The sequence below is a fragment of the Nerophis lumbriciformis genome, linkage group LG28 (genome assembly GCF_033978685.3).
Source record: "Nerophis lumbriciformis linkage group LG28, RoL_Nlum_v2.1, whole genome shotgun sequence".
In the NCBI taxonomy this organism is placed as follows: Eukaryota; Metazoa; Chordata; class Actinopteri; order Syngnathiformes; family Syngnathidae; genus Nerophis; species Nerophis lumbriciformis.
The window spans coordinates 31077060-31104930 of record NC_084575.2 but is presented as its reverse complement, the minus strand read 5'-3'; the positions used below and the strand labels follow the sequence as shown (position 1 = coordinate 31104930).

The 27871-nt window shown below is 40.6% G+C and overlaps 1 protein-coding gene across 1 annotated transcript; it reads left to right on the top strand.

Annotated features, from left to right (window-relative positions):
* The first annotated feature begins 1461 nt into the window (after window positions 1–1461).
* rpn1 (ribophorin I) lies at window positions 1462–27871 on the top strand. The gene is made up of 10 exons (XM_061924057.1): window positions 1462–1841; window positions 8868–8935; window positions 9009–9315; window positions 9399–9608; window positions 11112–11304; window positions 15212–15311; window positions 15395–15533; window positions 15677–15796; window positions 22793–23038; window positions 27395–27871. The coding sequence occupies exons 1-10, from the start codon at window positions 1605–1607 to the stop codon at window positions 27575–27577; spliced, it is 1803 nt and encodes a 600-aa protein (XP_061780041.1). The 5' UTR covers window positions 1462–1604; the 3' UTR covers window positions 27578–27871.

Sequence of the window (27871 nt, the reverse complement as noted above, 5' to 3'; positions counted from 1 at the left end):
GAGATTTTAATGGGAGCATTCGCATACCATGGTTTGTATAGGGCACAGAGTGGGTGGGTACAGGCTGGCCTAGGGGCGTGGTGATTGGCTCATGTGTTACCTAGGAGGTGTTTCCGTCTATGGCGGCATGTTGTTACAATTTCGCTGCGCTTGTTGAGGGATGACAGGTCTGGACGGTAAATAATAAACAGTTTCTCTTTCAAGCATAGGTTGCATCTTTTATTACCACTATTGTAAGGTGTGCTGGATGCAAGAATTTCCAGAACATCCAGCACACCTTACAATAGTGGTAATAAAAGATGCAACCTATGCTTGAAAGAGAAACTGTTTATTATTTACCGTCCAGACCTGTCATCCCTCAACAAGCGCAGCGAAATTGTAACAACATGCCGCCATAGACGGAAACACCTCCTAGGTAACACATGAGCCAATCACCACGCCCCTACGCCAGCCTGTACCCACCCACTCTGTTCCCTATACAAACCATGGTATGCGAATGCTCCCATTAAAATCTCCTGACGATTGAGGGTACCCCCCCTCATGAAACAGGCCTGTAGAGATGAAATAGTCTTGTGATTTTTTTCCCCACACATACATATATATATATATATATATATATATATATATATATATATATATATATATATATATATACATATATATATATATACATCCTGAAAATATGCAAACAAAACTGTGTTTGGATAATTGATACTTCAAACTTGCATAAATAAATATTAAGGAATATAACATAACTTGGCTTCTGAGAGTTTCAAAATGTAATGAATAAAATGCTAAAGTTGTTGATAAACAAGCAATTATTTTAATAATTAAATATGGTCATTTTAAATGAATTATTATGATAATTTAAAATTAATTATTTCAAATATGTTTATTTTGATGTATAATTCTAATGCCTGGATGTAATAAGGGGTCAGGAAAAAATACAAATACAATTAATTTTGATGTTTTTAGCAAAATATAGTAAAAAATTATTTAGTTGTTTTCTTTTTTTAAATTAATAAATATATTTATTTGTAGGTAAGATAAACATAATAATACAATTTTTCTCTAGTCTGGATGATTTAGTTCTTGTCACCCTGTTGTCCTCCCGTAGTGAAAAAAGGCTGTCCTCACTCAGGTCCGCATGGAGCTGGAGGGGGCGTGGCCTGCAGCTCCGGCTGAAAATCGGGAGATTTTCGGGAGAATATTTGTCCCGGGAGGTTTTCGGGAGAGGCGCTGAATTTCGGGAGTCTCCCGGAAAATGCGGGAGGGTTGGCAAGTATGCTAATTCAACAAGTTGTCAACGTTGTTTCAATGTATTGTGCCTGCTGGGTTTACTTAAAAGTGGACCTATGACTAATTCCCTCTTTTCTGACTTATATAAATGTTTTTTAATTAAAAAAAAATACAAATGATCGTACGTCAGGCATGCGGCGGAGGATCCGAGCGTGACGTCATCACGTTGCGAATGAATGAAGCGTCATCTTTTTCGACCTGCAGAAGAGCGGCGCGGCGGCCTTCCTCTCTCTCTCTCTCCTGCTCCACTCCCGTCGCCCTAAAAAAAATAGCGGACGCTCTTCGGACGGAACACAGTCTAAGCCATGGCGAGAAGGAGCCTCCTCGGAGTGCTGCTGTGTGTGGCGGTGGCGCGGTGCTCGGCGGCCGTGGCGGGCATGTTGGTGAACGACGACATCAAGAGGACGGTGGACCTGAGCACGCATTTAGCTAAGATCACAGCGGAAATCACCCTGGCCAACCACGGACGCTACGCCGTCCAAAGCTTCATCATAGCCGTGGAACCTGAGCTTGTTCCGCACCTGGCTTACGTGGGAGCCTCGGTGAGTTTGGAAGCATAAATGAATAAACATAGGAAATATCACAGCAGCTACTTGCTAGCCGGCTAGCCTGTTAGCTACTTGAAAGCATCATCACAATCATCTCTTGACGCAAACACATTTATTTGTCTGACTTGTGTATATTCGTGTCATGTTTCCAAATTATTGTATAATATGTTGCTTTTGTGCATTAAAACACTAAATGTTAGCAAGGAAATGCTAATATTAGCTGCCCGGCACGTTAGATAGAAACTTTACCTGTGCATGATTAAGCACTTATTATTTTTAGCTAGATTATATTGTTTTGTAGACATAAATCTGTATGAGTGGCCTCGTTTTTTTTTAATCAATTTGGAATGAATTTGACATAAAGTTGACTTCCGCAGCCCTGCACGTTGTTGCAGCGAGTGAATGACACGTATGCGCTGTGACGTCACTTCCGACTGCGACTGCGCAGAAGTTTCACGGATTGTAAACACAACTGGGCGATATGCTTGAAGCATACCTGACAACTTTTGAAATCAGAAAAACCTAGTAGCCAGGGTCCAGGGGCCGCAGGCCCCGGTAGGTCCAGGACAAAGTCCTGGTGGGGGGTTCCTTCGCCCCTCGACGCAAAATGATTATTAGTAGTGAATGGTTGATGAGGCGTCATGAAGCGTTTCGACACATTGCAAAACTGTATTGATACTGTGTCGATACTGTGTCACTAAATACTGACATCTGCTGGACATTAAAAATCCCTACAGGCAACCTATGGACCGACTCAACTGACACTGATTTTATGACCTAGTACAGTGGTTCTCAAATGGGGGTACGCGTACCCCTGGGGGTACTTGAAGGTATGCCAAGGGGTACGAGAGATTTTTTCTAAATATTCTAAAAATAGCAAAAATTCAAAAATCTTTTATAAATATATTTATTGAATAATACTTCAACAAAATATGAATGTAAGTTCATAAACTCAGTGAAGCACAAGCTCAGGTTTGTCACTAAAATGTCTGTCAAAAAGAACTGTGAAAAGAAATGCAACAATGCAATATTCAGTGTTGACAGCTAGATTTTTTTGTGGACATGTTCCATAAATATTGATGTTAAAGATTTTTTTTTGTGTGAAGAAATGTTTAGAATTAAGTTCATGAATCCAGATGGAGCTCTAATACAATCCCCAAAGAGGGCACTTTAAGTTGATGATTACTTCTATGTGTATAAATATTTATTTATAATTGAATCACTTGTTTATTTTTCAACAAGTTTTTAGTTATTTGTATATCTTTTTTTCCAAATAGTTCAACAAAGACCACTACAAATGAGCAACATTTTGCACTGTTATACAATTTAATAAATCAGAAACTGATGACATAGTGCTGTATTTTACTTCTTTGTCTTTTGTTTTCAACCAAAAATGCTTTGCTCTGATTAGGGGGTACCGGTACTTGAATTTAAAAAAAAATCACAGGGGGTACATTGCTGAAAAAAGGTTGAGAACCACTGACCATTGCTTTCGGTCTCCCCTAGAGGGGGGGGGGGGGGTTACCCACATATGCAGTCCTCTCCAAGGTTTCTCATAGTCATTCACATCGACGTCCCACTGGGGTGAGTTTTTCCTTGCCCGTATGTGGGCTTTGTACCGAGGATGTCGTTGTGGCTTGTGCAGCCCTTTGAGACACTTGTGATTTAGGGCTATATAAATAAAGATTGATTGATTGATTGACCTAGTATATACAATACTATAAACCAAGTCATTGTATTTCATTTAGGATTATTTCATAACTTCATTTAAATAAAAATATATTTTTTGTCTTTTTTAGATACAGTCAATAAATAATGTGAACATGTATCATAACATGGAAATCTAAGAGAACATGTTGTGAATGAGGATGCTTGTGGACCTGGAAATTATTGTTTATTTTTTTTTTACACATTTTTATTTTTTTTAAAAACAGTTTTTCCAACGTATTCAATTTTAGACGCTTTCTCTTCTTAGTTATTATTTCTCCGGCTGTAGAAAAGAGCCGCTCACAGGGCACAGAGGAGGCGTCAGTGCGACACAGTTTGCGTATCGGTCACGTGACCAAAACAGCTCATGATCGGTCACGTGACTTTCTAAAAGCGGTACGCGCACCGACACAGGGTGTTGCTCTATGAGCTCGACGCATGCGCCGATGCATCGGTGTTGCCGGACCCATCACTAATTAAAAGCCATATTACATATATTGTGTCATGAGATATAAATTGAATTAATTTCAGAATTGTTAAAACCATTAAAAATCAGTTCCCATTGGCTTATTATATTTTTCGAAGTTTTTTTCAAAATTTTACCCATCACGCAATACCCCTAAAAAAAAAAAGCTTCAAAGTGCCTGATTTTAACCACCCGTCCATTTTCCTGTGACGTCACAGAGTGAAGCCAACACAAACAAACATGGCGGAAAGAACAGCAAGCTATAGCGACATTAGCTCGGATTCAGACTCGGATTTCAGCGGCTTAAGCGATTCAACAGATTACGAATGTATTGAAACGGATGGTTGTAGTGTGGAGGCAGGTAGCGAAAACGAAATTGAAGAAGAAACTGAAGCCATTGAGCCATATCGGTTTGAACCGTATACAAGCGAAAACGACACGACACGACAGCCAGCGACACGGGAGAAAGCGAGGACGAATTTGGCGATCGCCTTCTAACCAACGATTGGTATGTGTTTGTTTGGCATTAAAGGAAACTAACAACTATGAACTAGGTTTACAGCATATGAAATACATTTGGCAACAACATGCACTTTGAGAGTGCAGACAGCCCAATTTTCATCAATTAATATATTCTGTAGACATACCCTCATGTCAGCAGGCCAGGGAAGCTAGGGTCGATATTCTTCTCTTGATCATCTTCGGGACGGTGTGAGCCAAGACATCCAGGGGGGTTTAGCTCGCTCGTCTGCGGGAACAAACTGCCGCCATTGCTTGCCGTGCTACCGAGGTCCTTTGTCCCCGAATTGCTCACACACTCCGGCAGATTCAATGGGGGTCTGGCGGCAGATTTCTTTGACTTTATGGTTGGGAATGCATCTGCTTTGAGTGTCGCAGGATATCCACACATTCTTGCCATCTCTGTCGTAGCATAGCTTTCGTCGGTAAAGTGTGCGGAACAAACGTCCAATTTCTTGCCACTTTCGCATCTTTGGGCCACTGGTGCAACTTGAATCCGTCCCTGTTGGTGTTGTTACACCCTCCGACAACACACCGACGAGGCATGATGTCTCCAAGGTACGGAAAACAGTCGAAAATAACAGAGCTGATTTGACTCTGTGTTTGAGAAAATGGCGGATTGCTTCCCGATGACGTCATCGCTCCGAGAGCGAATATTAGAAAGGCGTTTAATTCGCCAAAATTCACCCATTTAGAGTTCGGAAATCGGTTAAAAAAATATATGGTCTTTTTTTCTGCAACATCAAGGTATATATTGACGCTTACATAGGTCTGGTGATAATGTTCCCCTTTAAGAGTACTTAAAGGAAACTAAATGAGCTCAAATATAGCTACAAATGAGGCATAATGATGCAATATGTACATATAGCTAGCCTAAATAGCATGTTAGCATCGATTAGCTTGCAGTCATACAGTGACCAATTATGTCCGATTAGCACTCCACACAAGTCAATAACATCAACAAAACTCACCTTTGTGCATTCGCGCACGTTAAGTTTGGTGGACAAAATGAGACAGAAAAAGAAGTGGCATAAAACACGTCCTAGAAAGTCGGAGAAAGTTATACATGTAAACAAACTACGGTGGGTTCAATGACTGCCAAAATTAGTAGGACAAAACGGCGCTCGCCAAATCAGCGAAGCATGTTTAATATAAACAATGTGCTTTATAACAATTAGGGAGGTTTGTGTCATGTTTGTCGTCCTACAGAAACCATATTAACACAAAAAATATATATTTTTCCCCGCATCTTTTTCCATTTTTCATACATTTGTGAAAAAGCTCCAGAGAGCCACTAGGGCGGCGCATGCGGCTCTAGAGCCACGGGTTGCCGACCCCGGACCTAGGCCTTAAGTGATGTCCGACTTCAACGATTACCTCTCAAAATACCATCATTTATGTCAACACATGACCATTGCTGGAGAAATAGCTAAACATGCTTCACTACTAGGGATGATGTTTGATAAGAAATGATCGAGTTCGAGCCTATTATCGAATCCTCTTATCGAACCGATTCCTTATCGATTCTCTTATCGAGTCCAGATAGGTTGTTGTATATGGAAAAAAACAACAATATTTGGTTTAACAAATCACTTCACATTCTCTACTGCTCGCTACTATAGTATTACCATATCTGAGTTATTGTACAGAAATGTGGGGAAATAACTACAAATGTGCGCTACATTCGTTAACCGTGTTACAAAAAAGATCAATTAGACTGATGCATAATATTGGATATAGAGAACATTATAAACACTTTATTTATTGAGTCAAAAATATTAAAGTTCGATGATTTGGTAAAATTGCAAACAGCTAAAATGATGTGGAATTAAATGATGGAATGGATTAAGTAAAGAAGTGAAACATTGTACTGATATGATCCAGTTCAAGAGGTTGTTCAAATGAATAGTGCTTACAAAGTACACAGAAGAAGAATTATGAGAAATAATTTCAACCTTATTGAAAATAAGATATTCTTCATCTCAGTATATTAATAATGACTGAATTGATTAATTACATATTACAAAACTGTTGTATATACTAATTCACAGATATTTTATTATAAAAAGGTCAGTAAATTATGTAGATATTTGTAAATTAAAATTAATAATGTTGACAAAATAATAGGTGTATAAATGACATAATATGTTAATGTATACGTCAGCAGCTAAATTAGGAACCTTTGTTTGTTTACTTACTACTAAAAGACAAGATGTCTAGTATGTTCACTATTTTATTTAAGGACAAACTTGCGATAAGAAATATATTTTTAATGTACCCTAAGATTTTTTGTTAAAACAATTTTTGTGGTCCCCTTTATTTAGAAAAGTACCACAGTATCGAAATACATTTTGGTACCGGTACCAAAATATTGGTATCGAGTAGTGATGGGTTGATGAGGCGTCATGAAGCGTTTCGACACATTGCAAAACTGTATTGATACTGTGTCGATACTGTGTCACTAAATACTGACATCTGCTGGACATTAAAAATGCCTACAGGCAACCTATGGACCGACTCAACTGACACTGATTTGATGCCCTAGTACAGGGGTCACCAACCTTTTTGAAACCAAAAACTACTTCTTGGGTACTGATTAATGCGAAGGGCTACCAGTTTGATACACACTTAAATAAATAAATATATTGTCATCTGTAAGTTACACGTAAGTGTGATTTAAACAAGAATAGCTAAATAAATACATTTATATATATATAAAAAATGGGTATTTCTGTCTGTCATTCCGTCGTACATTTTTTTTTTCCTTTTACGGAAGGTTTTTTGTAGAGAATAAATGATGAAAAAAAACACTTAAATTAACGGTTTAAAAGAGGAGAAAACACGAAAAAAATTAAAATAAAATTTTGAAACATAGTTTATCTTCAATTTCGACTCTTTAAAATTCAAAATTCAACCGACAAAAAGAAGCTAATTTGAATCTTTTTGAAAAAATTAAAAAAAGAATTTATGGAACATCATTAGTAATTTTTCCTGATTAAGATACATTTTAGAATTTTGATGACATGTTTTAAATTGGTTAAAATCCAATCTGCACTTTGTTAGAATATTTAACAAATTGGACCAAGCTATATTTCTAACAAAGACAAATCAGTATTTCTTCTAGATTTTCCAGAACAAAAATTTTAAAAGAAATTCAAAATACTTTGAAATCAGATTTAAATTTGATTCTACAGATTTTCTAGATTTGTCAGAATCATTTTTTTGAATTTTAATCATAGTAAGTTTGAAGAAATATTTCACAAATATTCTTCGTTGAAAAAACAGAAGCTAAAATATTTATTATTCTTTACAATAAAAAATAAATAAATTTACTTGAACATTGATTTAAATTATCAGGAAAGAAGAGGAAGATATTTAAAAGGTAAAAAGGTATATTTGTTTAAAAATCCTAAAATCATTTTTAAGGTTGTATTTTTTCTTTAAAATTGTATTTCTAAAAGTAAGAAGAAGCAAAGTAAAAAATAAATAAATTTATTTAAACAAGTGAAGACCCATCCATCCATCCATTTTCTACCGCTTATTCCAAGTGAAGACCAAGTCTTTAAAATATTTTCTTGGATTTTCAAATTCTATTTGAGTTTTGTCTCTTTTAGAATTAAAAATGTCGAGCAAAGCGAGACCAGCTTGCTAGTAAATAAATACAATTTAAAAAATAGAGGCAGCTCACTGGTAAGTGCTGCTCTTTGAGCTATTTTTAGAACAGGCGAGCGGGCGACTGATCTGGTCCTTACGGGCTACCTGGTGACCGCGGGCACCGCGTTGGTGACCCCTGCCCTAGTATATACAATAATATAAACCAAGTCATTTAGGATTATTTCATATCTTCATTTAAATAAAAATATATTTTTATCTTTTTTAGATACAGTCAATAAATAATGTGAACATGTATCATAACATGGAAATCTAAGAGAACATGTTGTGGATGATTGTGGACTGGGAATTTTTTTAATTTAATTTTTTACACATTTAAAAAAAAAAAAAAAAAAAAAAAAGTTTTTCCGACGTATTACATTTTAGACGATTTCTCTTCTTAGTTATTATTTCACCGGCTGTAGAAAAGACACGCTCACAGGGCACAGAGGAGGCGTCAGTGCGACACAGTTTGCGTATCGGTCACGTGACCAAAACAGCTCATGATCGGTCATGTGACTTTCTAAAAGCGGTACGCGCACCGACACAGGGTTTCGCTCTTTGAGCTCGACGCATGCGCCGATGCATCGGTGTTGCCGGACCCATCACTAGTATCGAGACAACGCTAATGTGCTCATTTCAAAGTAGTAAATCCCTAAATGTGTGTATTTCTGCAGGCCAGTAGTGATGATGAAGATGAGGACAGCGCACTTAAAATCCAGAAAACAGAAATTACTGGCTTAAAGTATGACCCCACTCTCAATGTTATTTTGTCCACTTATGTCTTCATATTGATAATCATGTCTGCTCACTTGCAGCGAGGAGTTGTACCAAGTGACTCTGCCCTCCAAGTTGCCCGTGGGCGATCAGATGAAAGTGAAGGTGGAGATGACCTTCAGCCACGTGCTCCGGCCCTTCCCCTCGCAGATCACCCAGGCCGAGCGCCAGCTGGTCGTCTTCCAAGGCAACCACTACTTTTACACGCCTTACCCCACCCGCAGTCAGACCACGCGCGTCCGCCTGCCGTCCAAAACGGTGGAGAGCTACACCAAGTTGGGCAACCCCAGCAAGACGGATGAGGTCATCGAGTACGGGCCGTTCAGTGACGTGGACGCCTTCAGCCAGGTACAACTGACCTCGGGTGTTGACTAATCTGGCACAGCGTTATTTTTATTTTTTTTTACTGTTTTGCTGTTTATCTTCTTTAGGATGCTCTGAAGATCCACTTTGAGAACAACACTCCCTTCCTCACAGTCAGCAGCATCACTCGCATCATCGAGGTCTCTCACTGGGGCAACATCGCTGTGGAGGAGACCGTCGATCTGAGGCACACTGGAGCTGTGCTGAAGGGCCCATTTTCCCGCTACGATTACCAGCGTCAGTCCGACAGCGGCATCTCGTCTGTGAAGTCCTTCAAGGTGTGTGCTCTTAATTACTTTAAATGATCATCTTAAGTAGGGTGTCCAAAGTCAAATTAGCATGTAAATGCAGCGTTGTTGGTGGTTTTTGAATGTTTTTATGTAGAGATGTCCGATAATGGCTTTTTTGGCGATATTCCGATATTGTCCAACTCTTAATTACCGATTCCGATATCAATCACTTACTCAACCTACTCAGTGGCCTAGTGGTTAGAGTGTCCGCCCTGAGATCGGTAGGTTGGGAGTTCAAATCCCGGCCGAGTCATACCAAAGACTATAAAAATGGGACCCGTTACCTCCCTGCTTGGCACTCAGCATCAAGGGTTGGAATTGGGGGTTAAATCACCAAAAATGATTCCCGGGCGTGGCCACCGCTGCTGCTCACTGCTCCCCTCACCTCCCAGGGGTTGGTCAAAGGTGATGGGTCAAATGCAGAGAATAATTTCGCCACACCTTGTGTGTGTGTGTGTGACAATCATTGGTACTTTAACTTACGCATTTTTTTATGGATTATCAATAAAAATATGATGTAGAGAAAATGTTTTTTTGGTTATTTTCCGAATTTTAACAAGCCCAAAAGTGTTAAGATACAAGTGAGCTAGGAGCAAGTAAGGTTGCAAGCTAACCGAATAAGACGAATATTGCGAATATATAAGTTTAGAGATGTCCAATAATGGCTTTTTTGCCGATATTCCGATATTGTCCAACTCTTAATTACCGATTCCGATACAGATACCGATATATACAGTCGTGGAATTAACACATTATTATGCCTAATTTTGTTGTGATGCCCCGCTGGATGCATTAAACAATGTAACAAGGTTTTCCAAAATAAATCAACTAAAATTATGGGAAAAAATGCCAACATGGCACTGCCATATTTATTATTGAAGTCACAAAGTGCATTATTTGTTTTAACATACCTCAAAACAGCAGCTTGGAATTATGGACCTGCTCTCCCTGAGAGAGCATGAGGAGGTTGAGGTGGGCGGGGTATTAGGGGTGGGGGTAGGGGGTAGCGGGGGGCGTATATTGTAGCGTCCCGGAAGAGTTAGTGCTGCAAGGGTTTCTGGGTATTTGTTCTGTTGTGTTTATGTTGTGTTACGGTGTGGATGTTCTCCCGAAATGTGTTTGTCATTCTTGTTTGGTGTGGGTTCACAGTGTGGCGCATATTTGTAACAGTGTTAAAGTTGTTTGTACGGCCACCCTCAGCATGACATTCACTTGTGTGTGTGAAAAGCCGTAGATATTATGTGATTGGGCCGGCACGCAAAGGCAGTGCCTTTAAGGTTCATTGGTGCTCTGTACTTCTCCCTACGTCCGTACAGCGGCTTTTTAAAAAGTCATAAATTTTGCTTTTTGAAACCGATACCGATAATTTCCGATATCACATTTTAAAGCATTTATCGGCCGATATTATTGGACATCTCTATTTTTATGTCTTAGTTGCTGTTCTTACTTGTCACTTTGGATGACCGTGGCAATGCCGATTCTTCCCAACAGACAATCCTTCCCGCTTCCGCTCAAGATGTTTACTACAGGGATGAGATCGGGAACATCTCCACCTCCCACCTGCAGGTTCTGGACGACTCAGTGGAGGTTGAGGTCAGGCCTCGCTTCCCTTTGTTTGGAGGCTGGAAGACGCACTACATCATTGGGTACAACTTGCCCAGCTACGAGTATCTCCACACTCTTGGTGAGTCGTGTTTTTAAAAATGATGCACCCTTTACCTTGTAAGCTGAAAACACTTTCTGGAATAAATCCTTAACAATGTTGGAAAAAATCCGATAGGCTCTTGTCCACTTCAGTATGTTGGTGCTGACCGACGAACACGTTTGTTGGTGTTTTTGCAATTTAGTTGAACGCTTGGGCCCTGATTTATTAAGATCCGAATAACGCTCGCGTTCAAAAAATAAAATTGCGTGTACTACGAGTGGGCGTGGGATCTACTAAGACTGCGTGTGCAATTGTAAAGTGTTGCAAACCGCCATATTTAAGTGAGGATTTTGCGTGCATCCAGGACTTTTACAACCAAGGTGATCATTTTACATACCTGCCAACTACTCCGGTTTTCCCGTAATTAGTACGGTTTTCATCAACCTATTCCGGGTTACGGTTGCAGTGATAAAAAATACGGTTTTTCATTAATTAAATTTTTTTTTTTTTTTTTAAGTTTTATTCACGAAATCGCGTAACAACAATGACATTCGACACTGCTTCCCGTAACTTCCTATCGAGCCATTCCGCGAGGCTATTTATAGCACCGCTGCCAAGCACGAGGCACCTGTTGTCATTGTTTCCAAACGAGCGAACGATCATGGAATCAGCCGGAGAAAAATCGCATACGAGTCTTAAACCGAAAAGAAAACTGCAGTCATTCCGTGAAGAATATTCAAAAGCCTATCCGGGAATAATTATCCGTTCCAAAAAGGGTGAAAACTACGCGAATTGCACCTTGTGCAGACAAGATTTTTCGATCGGACACGGAGGAATTAGCGATGTAAAAGACCACGTTGGGACAAAAAAACACAAGTCTAATGCCGTTGCTAGCGATACAAGTGGAAAACTTTCAACGTTTTTCGGATTTTAGCCACAAAAAGGTAATGACACCAATGTTATCTATTGGAATTGTTTAGTACTGTTATACTGTTAAAAGTGTTGATACTATTTATGCTTTCAAGTCCAAGTTGAAGAAATCTTGTTAAATGTTGACAGCATAACTACCAAAATACAGAAGTATGTCCTTAATATTTTTGCAGTGCTATTTCTGTTGAAAAGTTAAAATGATTACATTAGAGATGTGATGTGCCACTTTTCAAGTGTCCGATGGCTTAAATTAATTTTCATTAATTTTTCATATTTTGAATTATTTTGAAAGGCTTACAAAAAAACTACATTTGAATTGTAATTCCATGCTATTGACAGGACTATTAATTTTAATGAAGTTAGCTTACCGTGTTTACAGTATGATAATTGTGATAGAAATGTGAATTTTAGGCACAGAATATGTTTTACAATTGAACAAGGCAGTAGATTATACAAGCTTGGACAGAAAGTTAATAATGACACCAATTATTTTTTTTATGGAATTGTTTAGTACTGTTTTACCATTTGTTTACTGTAAAAAGTGTTTATACTGTTTATACTTTCAATTAACAAATTGAAGTCTTGTGAAAGGTTGACAGGATAACTGGCATTAACTGTCAAAATAATTTCAAACTATTGAAGTTAGCTTACAGAATAAACATGTCAATCAACCCATAGGATTTTTGCTGTAATATTTTTGTTTTGAAAAGTCACTGTGACTGATAGAAAAGTGATGGTTTTAGCAACATTTTAACCTGTCTGAATGCTAATAATCATTTTGCGTCGGGGGGCGAAGCCTGAACCCCCCACCAGGACTTTGTCCTGGACCTACCGGGGCCTGCGGCCCCTGGACCCTGGCTACTAGGTTTTTCTGATTCCAAAAGTTGGCAGGTATGATTTTATGCACATTCGTGTGTGCAATGTATTGGACCAGCGGCACACATCTATAATCCATTTCTGAGTCATAATCTAGACAACAGAAACATATGCAAACTGACACTTAATTCTGTGTTCGAGGCTGTGGATTGCATCATCAATACATTCGTGCATCTGAAATGACTCAAATGTAAAAAAAAAAAAAAAGCACAGTGAAATATGTCTTCTCATGTAGGATATACAGTATATATATTATAGTAATATATTTCCTGAATAAAAAAACACATTTTATTAAAGCAAAAAAACGCCAGCTGACACCAAAACATTTTTTAATTTGTTTTAGCCAGCCCCATAATAAGTCACCCAGCAGTAATACAATTATAAAAGGAAATTGCTTAATAGAATATATGTCTTATATTTAAAATTTCTGGCCGTCCAAAATGTTGACACGCACACACGTAGGATGGAGGATTTTCGTCTGTCCATCGTCCGTCTGTGCAGCGCGAGCGTGGAACTGTCAGTTTGCTAGTCCAGTGTTTTTCAACCACTGTGCCAGTGTGCCATGAGATACAGTCTGTTGTGCCGTGGGAGATTATCTAATTTCACATATTTGGGTTAAAAACATTTTTTTGCAAACCAGTAATTATAGTCTGCAAATTATGTGTTGTTGTTGTTGAGTGTCGGTGCTGTCTAGAGCTCGGCAGAGTAACAGTGTAATATAATACTCTTCCATATCAGTAGGTGGCAGCCGGTAGCTAATTGCTTTGTAAATGCAGATAAAAAGGTGTCTTATGCTTAAACCAAGAATAAATAAAAGGTGAGTGCCCTTAAGAAAAGGCATTGAAGCTTAGGGAAGGCTATGCAGAACGAAACTAAAACTGAACTGGCTACAAAGTAAACAAAAACAGAATGCTGGACGACAGCAAAAACTTACTGTGGAGCAAAGACGGCGTCCACAATGTACATCCGAACATGACATGACAATCAACAATGTCCCCACAAAGAAGGATAAAAACAACTGAAATATTCTTGATTGCTAAAACAAAGTAGATGCGGGAAATATTGCCCAAAGGAAGACATGAAACTGCTACAGGAAAATACCAAAAAAAGAGAAGAAGCCACCAAAATAGGAGCGCAAGACAAGAACTAAAACACTACACACAGGAAAACAGCAAAAAACTCAAAATAAGTCAGGGTGTGATGTGACAGGTCGTTACAGTACACCTACTTTGAGACAAGAGCTATAGTGATGCATGCTTGGTTATGGTTTAAAGTCATATCCAACAATTGTGACAATGACTTTTAACTGTTAACTGAGTTTATGATTTCTGCTGGTGGTGTGCGTCTGGATTTTTTCAATGCAAAAATTTTTTTTTTTAATTATTATTTTTTTAAATCTGTCCCTTCTAATCCATTTTCTACCGCTTGTTACTCTCGGTGTCTACTAGCCGCTCAGGCATATCATCTTGTCTGAAAATGCATTTTCCCAGTGATAACGTGACATCATCCGCCGGCCAAATTGTTTTAACCCAATGCGGCCCCCGTGTCAAAAAGTTTGGGGACCCCTGCTTCAGACAATCGCGTCCCCTTGCTTAACCTCTTAAGGCCCAAGCTGTTTGTTTACATGCTTTTTTATTTCTCTTTGCTATTTGGGCTTATTAGACCCTAATTAGAATAAAAACTAAGAATCATCTTTTGATATGATGTACTTAGTCCATAAGTACACAAACGTGTACTTCATGTTTAGTGACATGCTACTTCTTATTTTTACACTTTTTTTTTTCCAAATTCCATTGTATGTTATACTCTTCTGACACCACCAGATGGCAGTATAAGTGTCCACATAAGTGGCCATAAGACCCCAATTCAGTAGTGTACACAATTTTGGAAATAAGAGCTAAAAGGTGCTGTCCATACATGTGGCCACTAAGCCTTACTAGGGTTGATCGTTTTGCTGTGGCCAAATTTTTGGTGCATCACTAGTCAATAGAGCGTAAAAATTTAAGTTATATAGCTATTCATACAATATGTTACTTTAATTTGTTTCCATGGAAAACATTTTTTTTTAAGTGTGGCAGATTGTACCTTGCCGAATTACCCCGTTCCTGATTGTGTGTTCCTAATTAAATGCATCTTTTAGGCGACAATTATGCACTGAAGATGAGACTGATAGACCACGTCTACGACGACCAGGTGATAGACTCCATGACTGTGAAGATTATCCTGCCCGAAGGAGCCAAGTGAGTTCTCAACAGTTTTTGTCTCAGATTTATCCTGATCTTAATAGCTAATTAATTCTCTTTTCCCTGTCTGCTTCCTCCAGAAACATCCAAATGGACACCCCATATAACATTGACCGCATGCCGGACCAGCTGCACTACACGTACCTGGATACCTTTGGCCGCCCGGTGCTGGTCGCCACCAAGAACAACCTGGTGGAGCAGCACATTCAGGACGTGGTGGTAAGACAATTCTTCACTGGGGTCCAAAGGACATGTACAGACATCCTAAATTTAAATGAAAAAACATGCTTTCAGTTAAAACCACTAATTTTGATAAAAGGGCAAAATGACTTCCAAATGATAATTTCTTTTGTCACCTGCAGGTTTATTACAACTTCAATAAAATCCTGATGCTGCAGGAGCCTCTGTTGGTTGTCGGTGCCTTCTACATTCTCTTCTTCACGGTCATCATCTATGTTCGCCTGGACTTTGCCATCACAAAGGTTATTTTCTCAACATTTTATATATCCCTAATTATTTGTCCGTAATGGCAAAACAAATTAGATATCCAGAAGAACTAGTTGTATATTTTTTTTCTCCCTGTTTTTAAATAAATCAGACTTTGTTTTAAAATGACTTCATCTAAAATAGACATAATACATTCTAATTCTAATTTTTGGAACTCCTTAGAGCAGGGGTGCTCACACTTTTTCTGCAGGCGAGCTACTTTTCAATTGATCAAGTCGTGGGGATCCACCTCATTCATATATATAATTTATATTTACTTATTTATGAAATATATGTTTTTGTTAACAAGTTAAAGGTGTTTAATGATAATACAAGCATGTTTAACACATATAGTTAATATTGTTAATAAGTTAAAGGTGTTTAATGATAATACAAGCATGTTTAACACATATAGTTAATATTGTTACTAAGTTAAAGGTGTTTAAAGATAATGCAAGCATGTTTAACACATATAGTTAATATTGTTAATAAATTAAAGGTGTTTAATGATAATACAAGAATGTTTAACACATATAGTTAATATTGTTAATAAGTTAAAGGTGTTTAATGATAATACAAGCATGTTTAACACATATAGTTAATATTGTTAATAAATTAAAGGGGTTTAATGATAATACAATAATGTTTAACACATATACCGTATTTTCCGCACCATAAGCCGCCCTGGGTTAAAAGCCGCGCCTTCAATGAACGGCATATTTCAAAACTTCGTCCACCTATAAGCCGCCCCGTGTTATAAGCCGCATCTAACTGCGCTAAAGGAATGTCAAAAAAACAGTCAGATAGGTCAGTCAAACTTTAATAATATATTAAAAACCAGCGTGATGTGGGCGCGCATGGAGTCGTATATCAACATGGACGGAGCTGCGTGAAAAAAGCCACCCGGCCTCTTCGCGTAAACTTACCTTAACCACTCGCTCATCTTTTCTTCATCCATCCATTCCTTCGAGTTAGCTTTTATGATGACGCCGGCTGGAAAGGTCTCTTTTGGCAAGGTCTTCCTTTTGAATATCACCATGGGTGGAAGTTTCTGGCCATTAGCATGGCAAGCTAGAACCACAGTGAAGGATGACTTCTCATTCCCTGTGGTGCGAATATTCACCGTACGTGCTCCCGTTTTATCCACAGTGCGGTTCACAGGAATATCAAAAGTCAGTGGAACCTCGTCCATGTTGATAATGTTCTCTGGCCGGATCTTTTTTTCAGCTATCTTGTTTTTACAATATGCACGGAAAGTAGCCAGCTTTTCTTGAAAGTCTTTAGGCAGTTGCTGTGAAATAGTAGTCCGTGTGCGGATGGAGAGATTGCGTCTTTTCATGAACCGGAAACCTGTCGCTTAATAGGAGCCATTTTGTGGTCTTTACAGATGTAAACACACAAAGGAAATGAAACGTAATATCCGCGCGCTTCTTCTTCTTCTACCGGGGCGGGTGGTTGCTTACAGTAGAAGAAGAAGCGCTTCCTGTTCTATGGGGGCGGGTGCTTACCTTGGCGGTTGCTTGCGTAGAAGAAGAAGCACTTCCTCTTCTACGGGGAAAAAAGATGGCGGCTGTTTACCGTAGTTGCGAGACCGAAACTTTATGAAAATGAATCTTAATATTAATCCATATATAAAGCGCACCGGGTTATAAGCCGCACTGTCAGCTTTTGAGTAAATTTGTGGTTTTTAGGTGCGGCTAATAGTGCGGAAAATACGGTAGTTAATATTGATAACAACTTAAAGGTGGTTAAAGATAATACAAGCATGTTTAACACATATACGGTAGTTAATATTGTTAACAAGTTAAAGGTGTTTAAAGCTAATACAATCATGTTTAACACATATAGTTAATATTGTTAACAAATCAAAGGTGTTTAATGATAATACAAGCATGTTTAACACATATCGTTAATAAGTTAAAGGTGTTTAAAGATAATACAAGCATGTTTAACACATATAATTAATATTGTTAATAAGTTAAAAGTGTTTAAAGATAATACAAGCATGTTTAACACATATAGATTCCTTTCTTTCATGAAGACAAGAATATAAGTTGGTGTATTACCTGATTCTGATGACTTGCATTGATAGGAATCAGACAGTGGTGCGGATAACGTCCACATTTTCGAATGGAGGAGAAAAAAACTCCTCCTTTCTGTCCAATACCACATGAAAGTGGTTGGTTTGTGGCATCTTATTTGTCCAGCTTCCGTACTCTTTTGTATACACTTTACAAGAAATACATTGTCGGCAAACTCCGTAGCTTGCTAGCTTGTGCACAAGCTCATCTCAGAAGACCCTCGGGTGCCGTGAATGTCAATCAAGTGACGAAAATGACGTCATAGTGAAGATTTATGATCGCTCATTTTTAGGACAATTTTTTTAATGCCTGGCTGGTGATCGACTTACACACCCTCCATGATCGACCGGTAGCTCGCGATCGACGTAATGAGCACCCCTGCCTTAGAGGCATAACTCCACTTTAAGTAAAAAAAAAAACCCCAAACATTTCAGTGAGTATTCTGTTAAAAATGTAGATGGGTCAATGATTGGCAGCAGCATTGACTGTCATGCATTATCTTTGTCATGCATTACCCAGCAACTCTTCGAAGCATCAAACAGGTTTATATGTGGTTATAGTGTATGTATATTTATATGTGGTTATAGTGTATATATATTTTCTCATTCTGTTTTGCACACTTTTGGAGTCAACACGTGCATAGTCATGTACATAGTGTAAATACCCCCCATTTTTTGTATATATTGTTTTTCCAAATCACCTGACATGTATACTGTGTATATGTACATCATTTATCTATTTTGTAATGTAATTTTTTATATGCATGTTACAGGTTATATATCTTTTATTATTGAAAATATTAAATGTGGTGAATATTTAATAGACCACAATAGAAACAAGCCTTTTGGCTTTTTGTGCCATCTGTTTGCCTTTTTAAAGCATTACATGGATTCAATTCTTTAAGATGTAAGTAAACTTCTCAATCAATGTCAAATTAATAAAATTAAACCTGTCATTAAATTGCTGTAATTTAGACATAGACAACTTTATTGATCCCCAATGGAAATTGTTTTGATCATACTAGCTCAATTACAAGAAGAAAATATGAACAAACACTTTAAAAAGCACTTAAATATAATAAACAATACCAACTATACAAAAGCGATATAATCCAACAATAGAATGGATAGACTAGGGCAGGGGTGCTCATTACGTCGATCGCGAGCTACCGGTCGATCTCGGAGGGTGTGTCAGTCGATCACCAGCCAGGCATTAAAAAAATAGTCCTAAAAATGAGCGATCATAAATCTTCACTATGACGTCACTTTCGTCACTTGATTGACATTCACGGCACCCGAGGGTCTTCTGAGATGACGCTGGCTGCTGCCAGCTCATTAAAATTACCGACTGGAAGGCGAGAAACACTTTATTTCAACAGACTCTGGCGCCGTACCTGTCGTCAAAACTCCAAAGACCGACTGCACAGTTGCACAGTTGCGCTAACAAAACGAGTCTCAGAAAGCTGGCGTGCACAAGCTAGCAAGCTACGGAGTTTGCCGACAATGTATTTCTTGTAAAGTGTATACAAAGGAGTACGGAAGCTGGACAAATAAGATGCCAAAAACCAACCACTTTCATGTGGTATTGGACAGAAAGGAGGACTTTTTTCTCCTCCATTCGAAAATGCGGACGTTTTTAGCACCACTGTCTGATTCCAATCAATGCAAGTCATCAGAATCAGGTAATACACCAACTTATATTCTTGTCTTCATGAAAGAAAGGAATCTATATGTGTTAAACATGCCTGTATTATCTTTAAACACCTTAACTTGTTAACAATATTAACTATATGTGTTAAACATGCTTGCATTATCTTTAAACACCTTTAGCTTATTAACTATATGTATTAAACATGCTTGTATTATCATTAAACACCTTTAACTTGTTAACAATATTAACTATATGTATTAAACATGCTTGCATTATCTTTAAACACCTTTAACTTGTTAACAATATTAACTATATGTATTAAACATACTTGTATTATCATTAAACACCTTTAATTTAATAACAATATTAACTATATGTATTAAACATTCTTGTATTATCATTAAACACCTTTAATTTATTAACAATATTAACTATATGTGTTAAACATGCTTGCATTATCATTAAACACTTTTAACTTGTTAACAAAAACATATATTTCATAAATAAGTAAATATAAATTATATATATGAATGAGGTAGATCCCCACGACTTGATCAATTGAAAAGTAGCTCGCCTGCAGAAAAAGAGTGAGCACCCCTGGATTAGGGAATAAAAACAAAAACAGATTGCATAGTTACAAACAATAAATACGCATACATTTTTCTCCTTAAAGTTTGTTTTTTTACTACTACTACTACTAATAATAATAATATTTAAATTTTATTTGTAAAAAGCACTTTACATTGAGTAAACAACCTCAAAAGTGCTAGAGTGTATTACAAAAAAAAAAGAAAAAAAAAGAAAATACAAATAAAAACTAGAACAGCAAAATAGCTAAAACTAGTATGCATATTCTAAAAAAAAAAAGAGGCTTTTTAAAAAAAAAGAAGGGTTTTTAAGCCTTTTTTAAAAGTATCCACAGTCTGTGGTGCCCTCAGGTGGTCAGGGAGAGCGTTCCACAAACTGGGAGTGGCAGAGCAGAAAGCCCGGTCTCCCATTGTCCGTAGCTTTGTCCTCGGAGGTTGGAGGAAGTTAGCCAGTTACATCCACACCATCATCCAACATCATTTGTGACACTTATTTCTGTAGCAGCAAGGCTAAAAAAGATGGTGAACACAAATATTTGCTGTATTCTTAAAATGCCAGGAGTCCAAATTGAAATACAGTGAAACCTCCATTTATGAACCCCCTCAAAATGCAAACTTTTAGATCAAGCCAAACATGAACTCCTCATTCATGCGCCTGCGGGCAAGAAAGCAGGGCGTAACAATGTTGGGGAGGCGGACCCTTCCACTTCACTTGTTGTGCAGGAGGAATCACGTCTTAACACTTCAACATGTCCATCCATCCATCCATCTTCTTCCGCTTATCCGAGGTCGGGTCGCGGGGGCAGCAGCCTAAGCAGGGAAGCCCAGACTTCCCTCTCCCCAGCCACTTCGTCCAGCTCTTCCTGTGGGACCCCGAGGCGTTCCCAGGCCAGCCGGGAGACATAGTCTTCCCAACGTGTCCTGGGTCTTCCCCGCGGCCTCCTACCGGTCGGACGTGCCCTAAACACCTCCCTAGGGAGGCGTTCGGGTGGCATCCTGACCAGATGCCCGAACCACCTCATCTGGCTCCTCTCGACGTGGAGGAGCAGCGGCTTTACTTTGAGCTCCTCCCGGATGGCAGAGCTTCTCACCCTATCTCTAAGGGAGAGCCCCGCCACCCGGCGGAGGAAACTCATTTCGGCCGCTTGTACCCGTGATCTTGTCCTTTCGGTCATAACCCAAAGCTCATGACCATAGGTGAGGATGGGAACGTAGATCGACCGGTAAATTGAGAGCTTTGCCTTCCGGCTCAGCTCCTTCTTCACCACAACGGATCGATACAGCGTCCGCATTACTGAAGACGCCGCACCGATCCGCCTGTCGATCTCACGATCCACTCTTCCCTCACTCGTGAACAAGACTCCGAGGTACTTGAACTCCTCCACTTGGGGCAAGATCTCCTCCCCAACCCGGAGATGGCACTCCACCCTTTTCCGGGCGAGAACCATGGACTCGGACTTGGAGGTGCTGATTCTCATCCCAGTCGCTTCACACTCAGCTGCGAACCGATCCAGTGAGAGCTGAAGATCCTGGCCAGATGAAGCCATCAGGACCACATCATCTGCAAAAAGCAGAGACCTAATCCTGCAGCCACCAAACAAGATCCCCTCAACGCCATGACTGCGCCTAGAAATTCTGTCCATAAAAGTTATGAACAGAATCGGTGACAAAGGGCAGCCTTGGCGGAGTCCAACCCTCACTGGAAACGTGTCCGACTTACTGCCGGCAATGCGGACCAAGCTCTGGCACTGATCATACAGGGAGCGGACTGCCACAATCAGACAGTCCGATACCCCGTACTCCCTGAGCACTCCCCACAGGACTTCCAGAGGGACACGGTCGAATGCCTTCTCCAAGTCCACAAAACACATGTAGACTGGTTGGGCAAACTCCCATGCACCCTCAAGGACCCTGCCGAGAGTATAGAGCTGGTCCACAGTTCCACGACCAGGACGAAAACCACACTGTTCCTCCTGAATCCGAGGTTCGACTATCTGGCGTAGCCTCCTCTCCAGTACACCTGAATAGACCTTACCGGGAAGGCTGAGGAATGTGATCCCACGATAGTTAGAACACACCCTCCGGTTCCCCTTCTTAAAGAGAGGAACCACCACCCCGTTCTGCCAATCCAGTGGTACCGCCCCCGATGTCCACGCGATGCTGCAGAGTCTTGTCAACCAAGACAGCCCCATAGCATCCAGAGCCTTAAGGAACTCCGGGCGGATCTCATCTACCCCCGGGGCCTTGCCACCGAGGAGCTTTTTAACTACCTCAGCAACCTCAGCCCCAGAAATAGGAGAGCCCACCACAGACTCCCCAGGCACTGCTTCCTCATAGGAAGACGTGTTGGTGGGATTGAGGAGGTCTTCGAAGTATTCCCTCCACCGATCCACAACATCCGCAGTCGAGGTCAGCAGAACACCATCCTCGCCATACACGGTGTTGATAGTGCACTGCTTTCCCTTCCTGAGGCGGCGGATGGTGGTCCAGAATTGCTTCGAAGCCGTCCGGAAGTCGTTTTCCACTTCAACATGTGTGCCTCTTAAAAAAAAATTTTTTTTAAAATGTATTTGATGACTGGAAGAAAAACTGAAATGTTCCTCGGATCTCTTAAAAGACAAGCTGTGCCAGGTAATCATTGTTGCATCCTTCCTTGACTTTGTTCTCCCCTCAGGACCCTGCAGCTGAGGTGCGAATGAAGGTGGCCTCCATCACCGAGCAGGCGCTCACCCTGGTCAACAAGCGTCTGGGTCTGTACCGACACATGGACGAGGTGGTCAACCGCTACAAACAATCCCGTGACACGGGAGCGCTCAACAGTGGTCGGAAGACCCTGGAGGCCGATCACCGCGCTCTCACCAACGAGATCAGCTCACTGCAGGCTCGCCTTAAGACCGAAGGCTCCGACTTGGCAGATAAGGTGAGTGTTCGGGAATGTGACATTTCTGCGAAAAAACGCATTCAAACATTCATTTTTGCGTCAAAATATCACTTACTCAACCTACTCAGTGGCCTAGTGGTTAGAGTGTCCGCCCTGAGATGGGTAGGTTGTGAGTTCAAACCCCAGCCGAGTCATACCAAAGACTATAAAAATGGGGACACGTTACCTCCCTGCTTGGCACTCAGCATCAAGGGTTGGAATTGGGGGTTAAATCACCAAAAATGATTCCCGGGCGCTGCCACCGCTGCTGCTCACTGCTCCCCTCACCTCCCAGGGGGTGGTCAAGGGTGATGGGTCAAATGCAGAGAATAATTTCGCCACACTTAGTGTGTGTGTGTGACAATCATTGGTACTTTAACTTTAACTTACGCATTTTTTTATGAATTATCAATAAAAATATGATGTAGAGAAAATGTTTTTTTTTGGTTATTTTCCGAATTTTAACAAGCCCAAAAGTGTTAAGATACAAGTGAGCTAGGAGCAAGTAAGGCTGCAAGCTAACCGAATAAGACAAATATTGCGAATATATAAGATTAGAGATGTCCAATAATGGCTTTTTTGCCGATATTCCGATATTGTCCAACTCTTAATTACCGATTCCGATACAGAGTCAAATTAGCATGTAAATGCAGCGTTGTTGGTGGTTTTTCAATGTTTTTATGTAGAGATGTCCGATAATGGCTTTTTTGGCGATATCCGATATTCCGATATTGTCCAACTCTTAATTACCGATTCCGATATCAACCGATACCGATATATACAGTCGTGGAACTAACACATTATTATGCCTAATTTTGTTGTGATGCCCCGCTGGATGCATTAAACAATGTAACAAGGTTTTCCAAAATAAATCAACTCAAGTTATGGAAAAAAAATGTCAACATGGCACTGCCATATTTATTATTGAAGTCACAAAGTGCATTATTTTTTTTAACATGCCTCAACACAGCAGCTTGGAATTTGGGACATGCTCTCCCCGAGAGAGCATGAGGAGGTTGAGGTGGGCGGGGTTGGTGGGGTATGGGGTAGCGGGGGGGTATATATTGTGGCGTCTCGGAAAAGTTAGTGCTGCAAGGGGTTCTGGGTATTTGTTCTGTTGTGTTACGGTGCGGATGTTCTCCCGAAATGTGTTTGTCTTTCTTGTTTGGTGTGGGTTCACAGTGTGGCGCATATTTGTAACAGTGTTAAAGTTGTTTATACGGCCACCCTCAGTGTGACCTGTATGGCTGTTGACCAAGTATGCCTCGCATTCACTTGTGTGTGTGAAAAGCCGTAGATATTATGTGACTGGGCCGGCACGCAAAGGCAGCGGCGTTTTAAAAAGTCATACATTTTACTTTTTGAAACCCATCCATCCATCCATCCATTTTCTACCGCTTATTCCCTTTGGGGTCGCGGGGGCGCTGGAGCCTATCTCAGCTACAATCGGGCGGAAGGCGGGGTACACCCTGGACAAGTCGCCACCTCATCGCAGGGCCAACACAGATAGACAGACAACATTCACACTCACACACGGGTTGACACACGCAATAGCGAACGCAAAGCACACCTGGTCAACAGCCATACAGGCCACACCGAGGGCGGCCGCACAAACAAGTCCAACACCGTTACAAATATGCGCCATGTGTCTGCTAAAATTCTAAAAGCTGTGTATTTCTAAATAATAACATATATCAAAAATACCTAAATATAAAGAACGTTTAGTTAATTATTCAAAAAATAAAATAATACTAACTTGTAAATTAATTCATTTGAAAAATTACAACAATAATAAACACTGTTACATATATAACTGAACATTTATATTTTTGTACAGGCAGAATTTACGTTATGCAGTTACACAATTGCATTAGTATTGTTATTTCTTTATCCTTACATGGCAAAAAACAACAAAAAAGAGCAAAGAAATGGCTTTGTAATGAGAAAAACCTAAAATGTTATAACTAATAATTAATAATAATATACTTAATCACCTATAATACAAAACGTATATTTTTTAAAAATAAAAAAATATCAATACGACCCTTGCATACTTTGACTTTTCAGTATATCGCCCTTGGTGGAACAAAGTTTAGGCACCCCTGAACCAAAGTATCAAAAGTGTCGATATTATTATAATATATTTTTTAAATGTAAAATGTTTTTATTTCAAATGCAACCTTCCTCCATCAAGGCAGAAAGGAAAGGAAACGTCAACAAAACCATGGAAAACACTCAAACAATCAATGTAAACAAAGTTCTAAAATCACATTAAACACTTAACAATAACCTCTTTAAATTAAGGTGCACCGATACCGATAATCTTGAAACCCATCCATCCATCTTCTTTCGCTTATCCGAGGTCGGGTCGCGGGGGCAGCAGCTTAAGCAGGGAAACCCAGACTTCCCTCTCCCCAGCCACTTCGTCCAGCTCCTCCCGGGGGATCCCGAGGCGTTCCCAGGCCAGCCGGGAGACATAGTCTTTCCATCGTGTCCTGGGTCTTCCCCGTGGCCTCCTACCGGTCGGACGTGCCCTAAACACCTTCCTAGGGAGGCGTTCGGGTGGCATCCTGACCAGATGCCCGAACCACCACCTGGCTCCTCTCGATGTGGAGGAGCAGCGGCTTTACTTTGAGCTCCCCCCGAATGACAGAGCTTCTCACCCTATCTCTAAGGGAGAGCCCCGCCACTCGGCGGAGGAAACTCATTTCGGCCGCTTGTACCCGTGATCTTGTCCTTTCGGTCATGACCCAAAGCTCATGACCATAGGTGAGGATGGGAACGTAGATCGACCGGTAAATTGAGAGCTTTGCCTTCCGGCTCAGCTCCTTCTTCACCACAACGGATCGATACAGCGTCCGCATTACTGAAGACGCCGCACCGATCCGCCTGTTGATCTCACGATCCACTCTTCCCTCACTCGTGAACAAGACTCCGAGGTACTTGAACTCCTCCACTTGGGGCAAGATCTCCTCCCCAACCCGGAGATGGCACTCCACCCTTTTCCGGGAGAGAACCATGGACTCGGACTTGGAGGTGCTGATTCCCATCCCAGTCGCTTCACACTCGGCTGCGAACCGATCCAGTGAGAGCTGAAGATCTTGGCCGGAGGAAGCCATCAGGACCACATCATCTGCAAATAGCAGAGACCTAATCCTGCAGCCACCAAACCAGATACCCTCAACGCCCTGACTGCGCCTAGAAATTCTGTCCATAAAAGTTATGAACAGAATCGGTGACAAAGGGCAGCCTTGGCGGAGTCCAACCCTCACTGGAAACGTGTCCGACTTACTGCCGGCAATGCGGACCAAGCTCTGACACTGATCATACAGGGAGCGAACTGCCACAATCAGACAGTCCGATACCCCATACTCTCTGAGCACTCCCCACAGGACTTCCCGGGGTACACGGTCGAATGCCTTCTCCAAGTCCACAAAGCACATGTAGACTGGTTGGGCAAACTCCCATGCACCCTCAAGGACCCTGCCGAGAGTATAGAGCTGGTCCACAGTTCCACGACCAGGACGAAAACCACACTGTTCCTCCTGAATCCGAGGTTCGACTATCCGGCGTAGCCTCCTCTCCAGTACACCTGAATAGACCTTACCGGGAAGGCTGAGGAGTGTGATCCCACGATAGTTGGAACACACCCTCCGGTTCCCCTTCTTAAAGAGAGGAACCACCACCCCGGTCTGCCAATCCAGAGGTACCGCCCCCGATGTCCACGCGATGTTGCAGAGTCTTGTCAACCAAGACAGCCCCACAACATCCAGAGCCTTAAGGAACTCCGGGCGGATCTCATCCACCCCCGGGGCCTTGCCACCGAGGAGCTTTTTAACTACCTCGGCAACCTCAGCCCCAGAAATAGGAGAGCCCACCTCAGATTCCACAGGCCCTGCTTCCTCATAGGAAGGCGTGCTGGTAGGATTGAGGAGGTCTTCGAAGTATAATCTTGAAACCGATACCGATAGTTTCCGATATTACATTTTAAAGCATTTATCGGCCGATAATATCATCAGTCCGATATTATCGGACATCTCTAGTTACAAGTAAGAATCGCGATCAATTCAAATTTTTTTTTTTTTTTTGAAACCCCTACTATATAAGTAAACAAACAAAAAAAAAAAGAAATGGAATCAATAATTGTTAGCAAAAATTGTACTTAAATAAATATTGAACACTTTGAAGTGCAGTTTTTTTTCTCTGCAATTGTAAAAACTGGGTCAGTTGGTTTGTTTTATTTTTTTGCTGCCAATTGCATGATTTTTTTTAATGCCTCCGGATATCGCTTTTAATGCAATTTAAGACCTTGATTTTTGCAAAAATCCATTTAATGATTCTGTCTTGTGACTTTAGGTCGGGGAGGTGCAGAAGCTGGACGGCCAGGTGAAAGACCTGGTGTGCCGAGCCGGCCAGGAGGCGGAGCGACTGGTGGCGGGCAAGGTGAAGAAGGAGGCCTACATCGAGGGTGACAAGAACCTGGCCAGCAAGAGACTGGAGCTCATCGGCCGTATCGACAGTCTGCTGGACGCTCTTTAAAGCACGTAACGCTCGCCACGCACCAACATTATCATGTGTAATGTATGACCACCCACATAAATGTGACACATGCTTCCTAACCCTTTTTTTTACACATCATGTATAGCCAGTAATTGTCATCTCGTGGTCACAATGAGTTTATCCAAACACTCGTGCCTTGTGATAAACCGGATCACTCATCTTGGCTTTGTTAGCTCGGTCACATTTTCACCTTTAAATCCCAGCCTTTTTTTTTTTTTTTTACGGGTTTAAGTTTTCACAACTCTGGAAAATGATTAAAGTAAATTGAAAGTG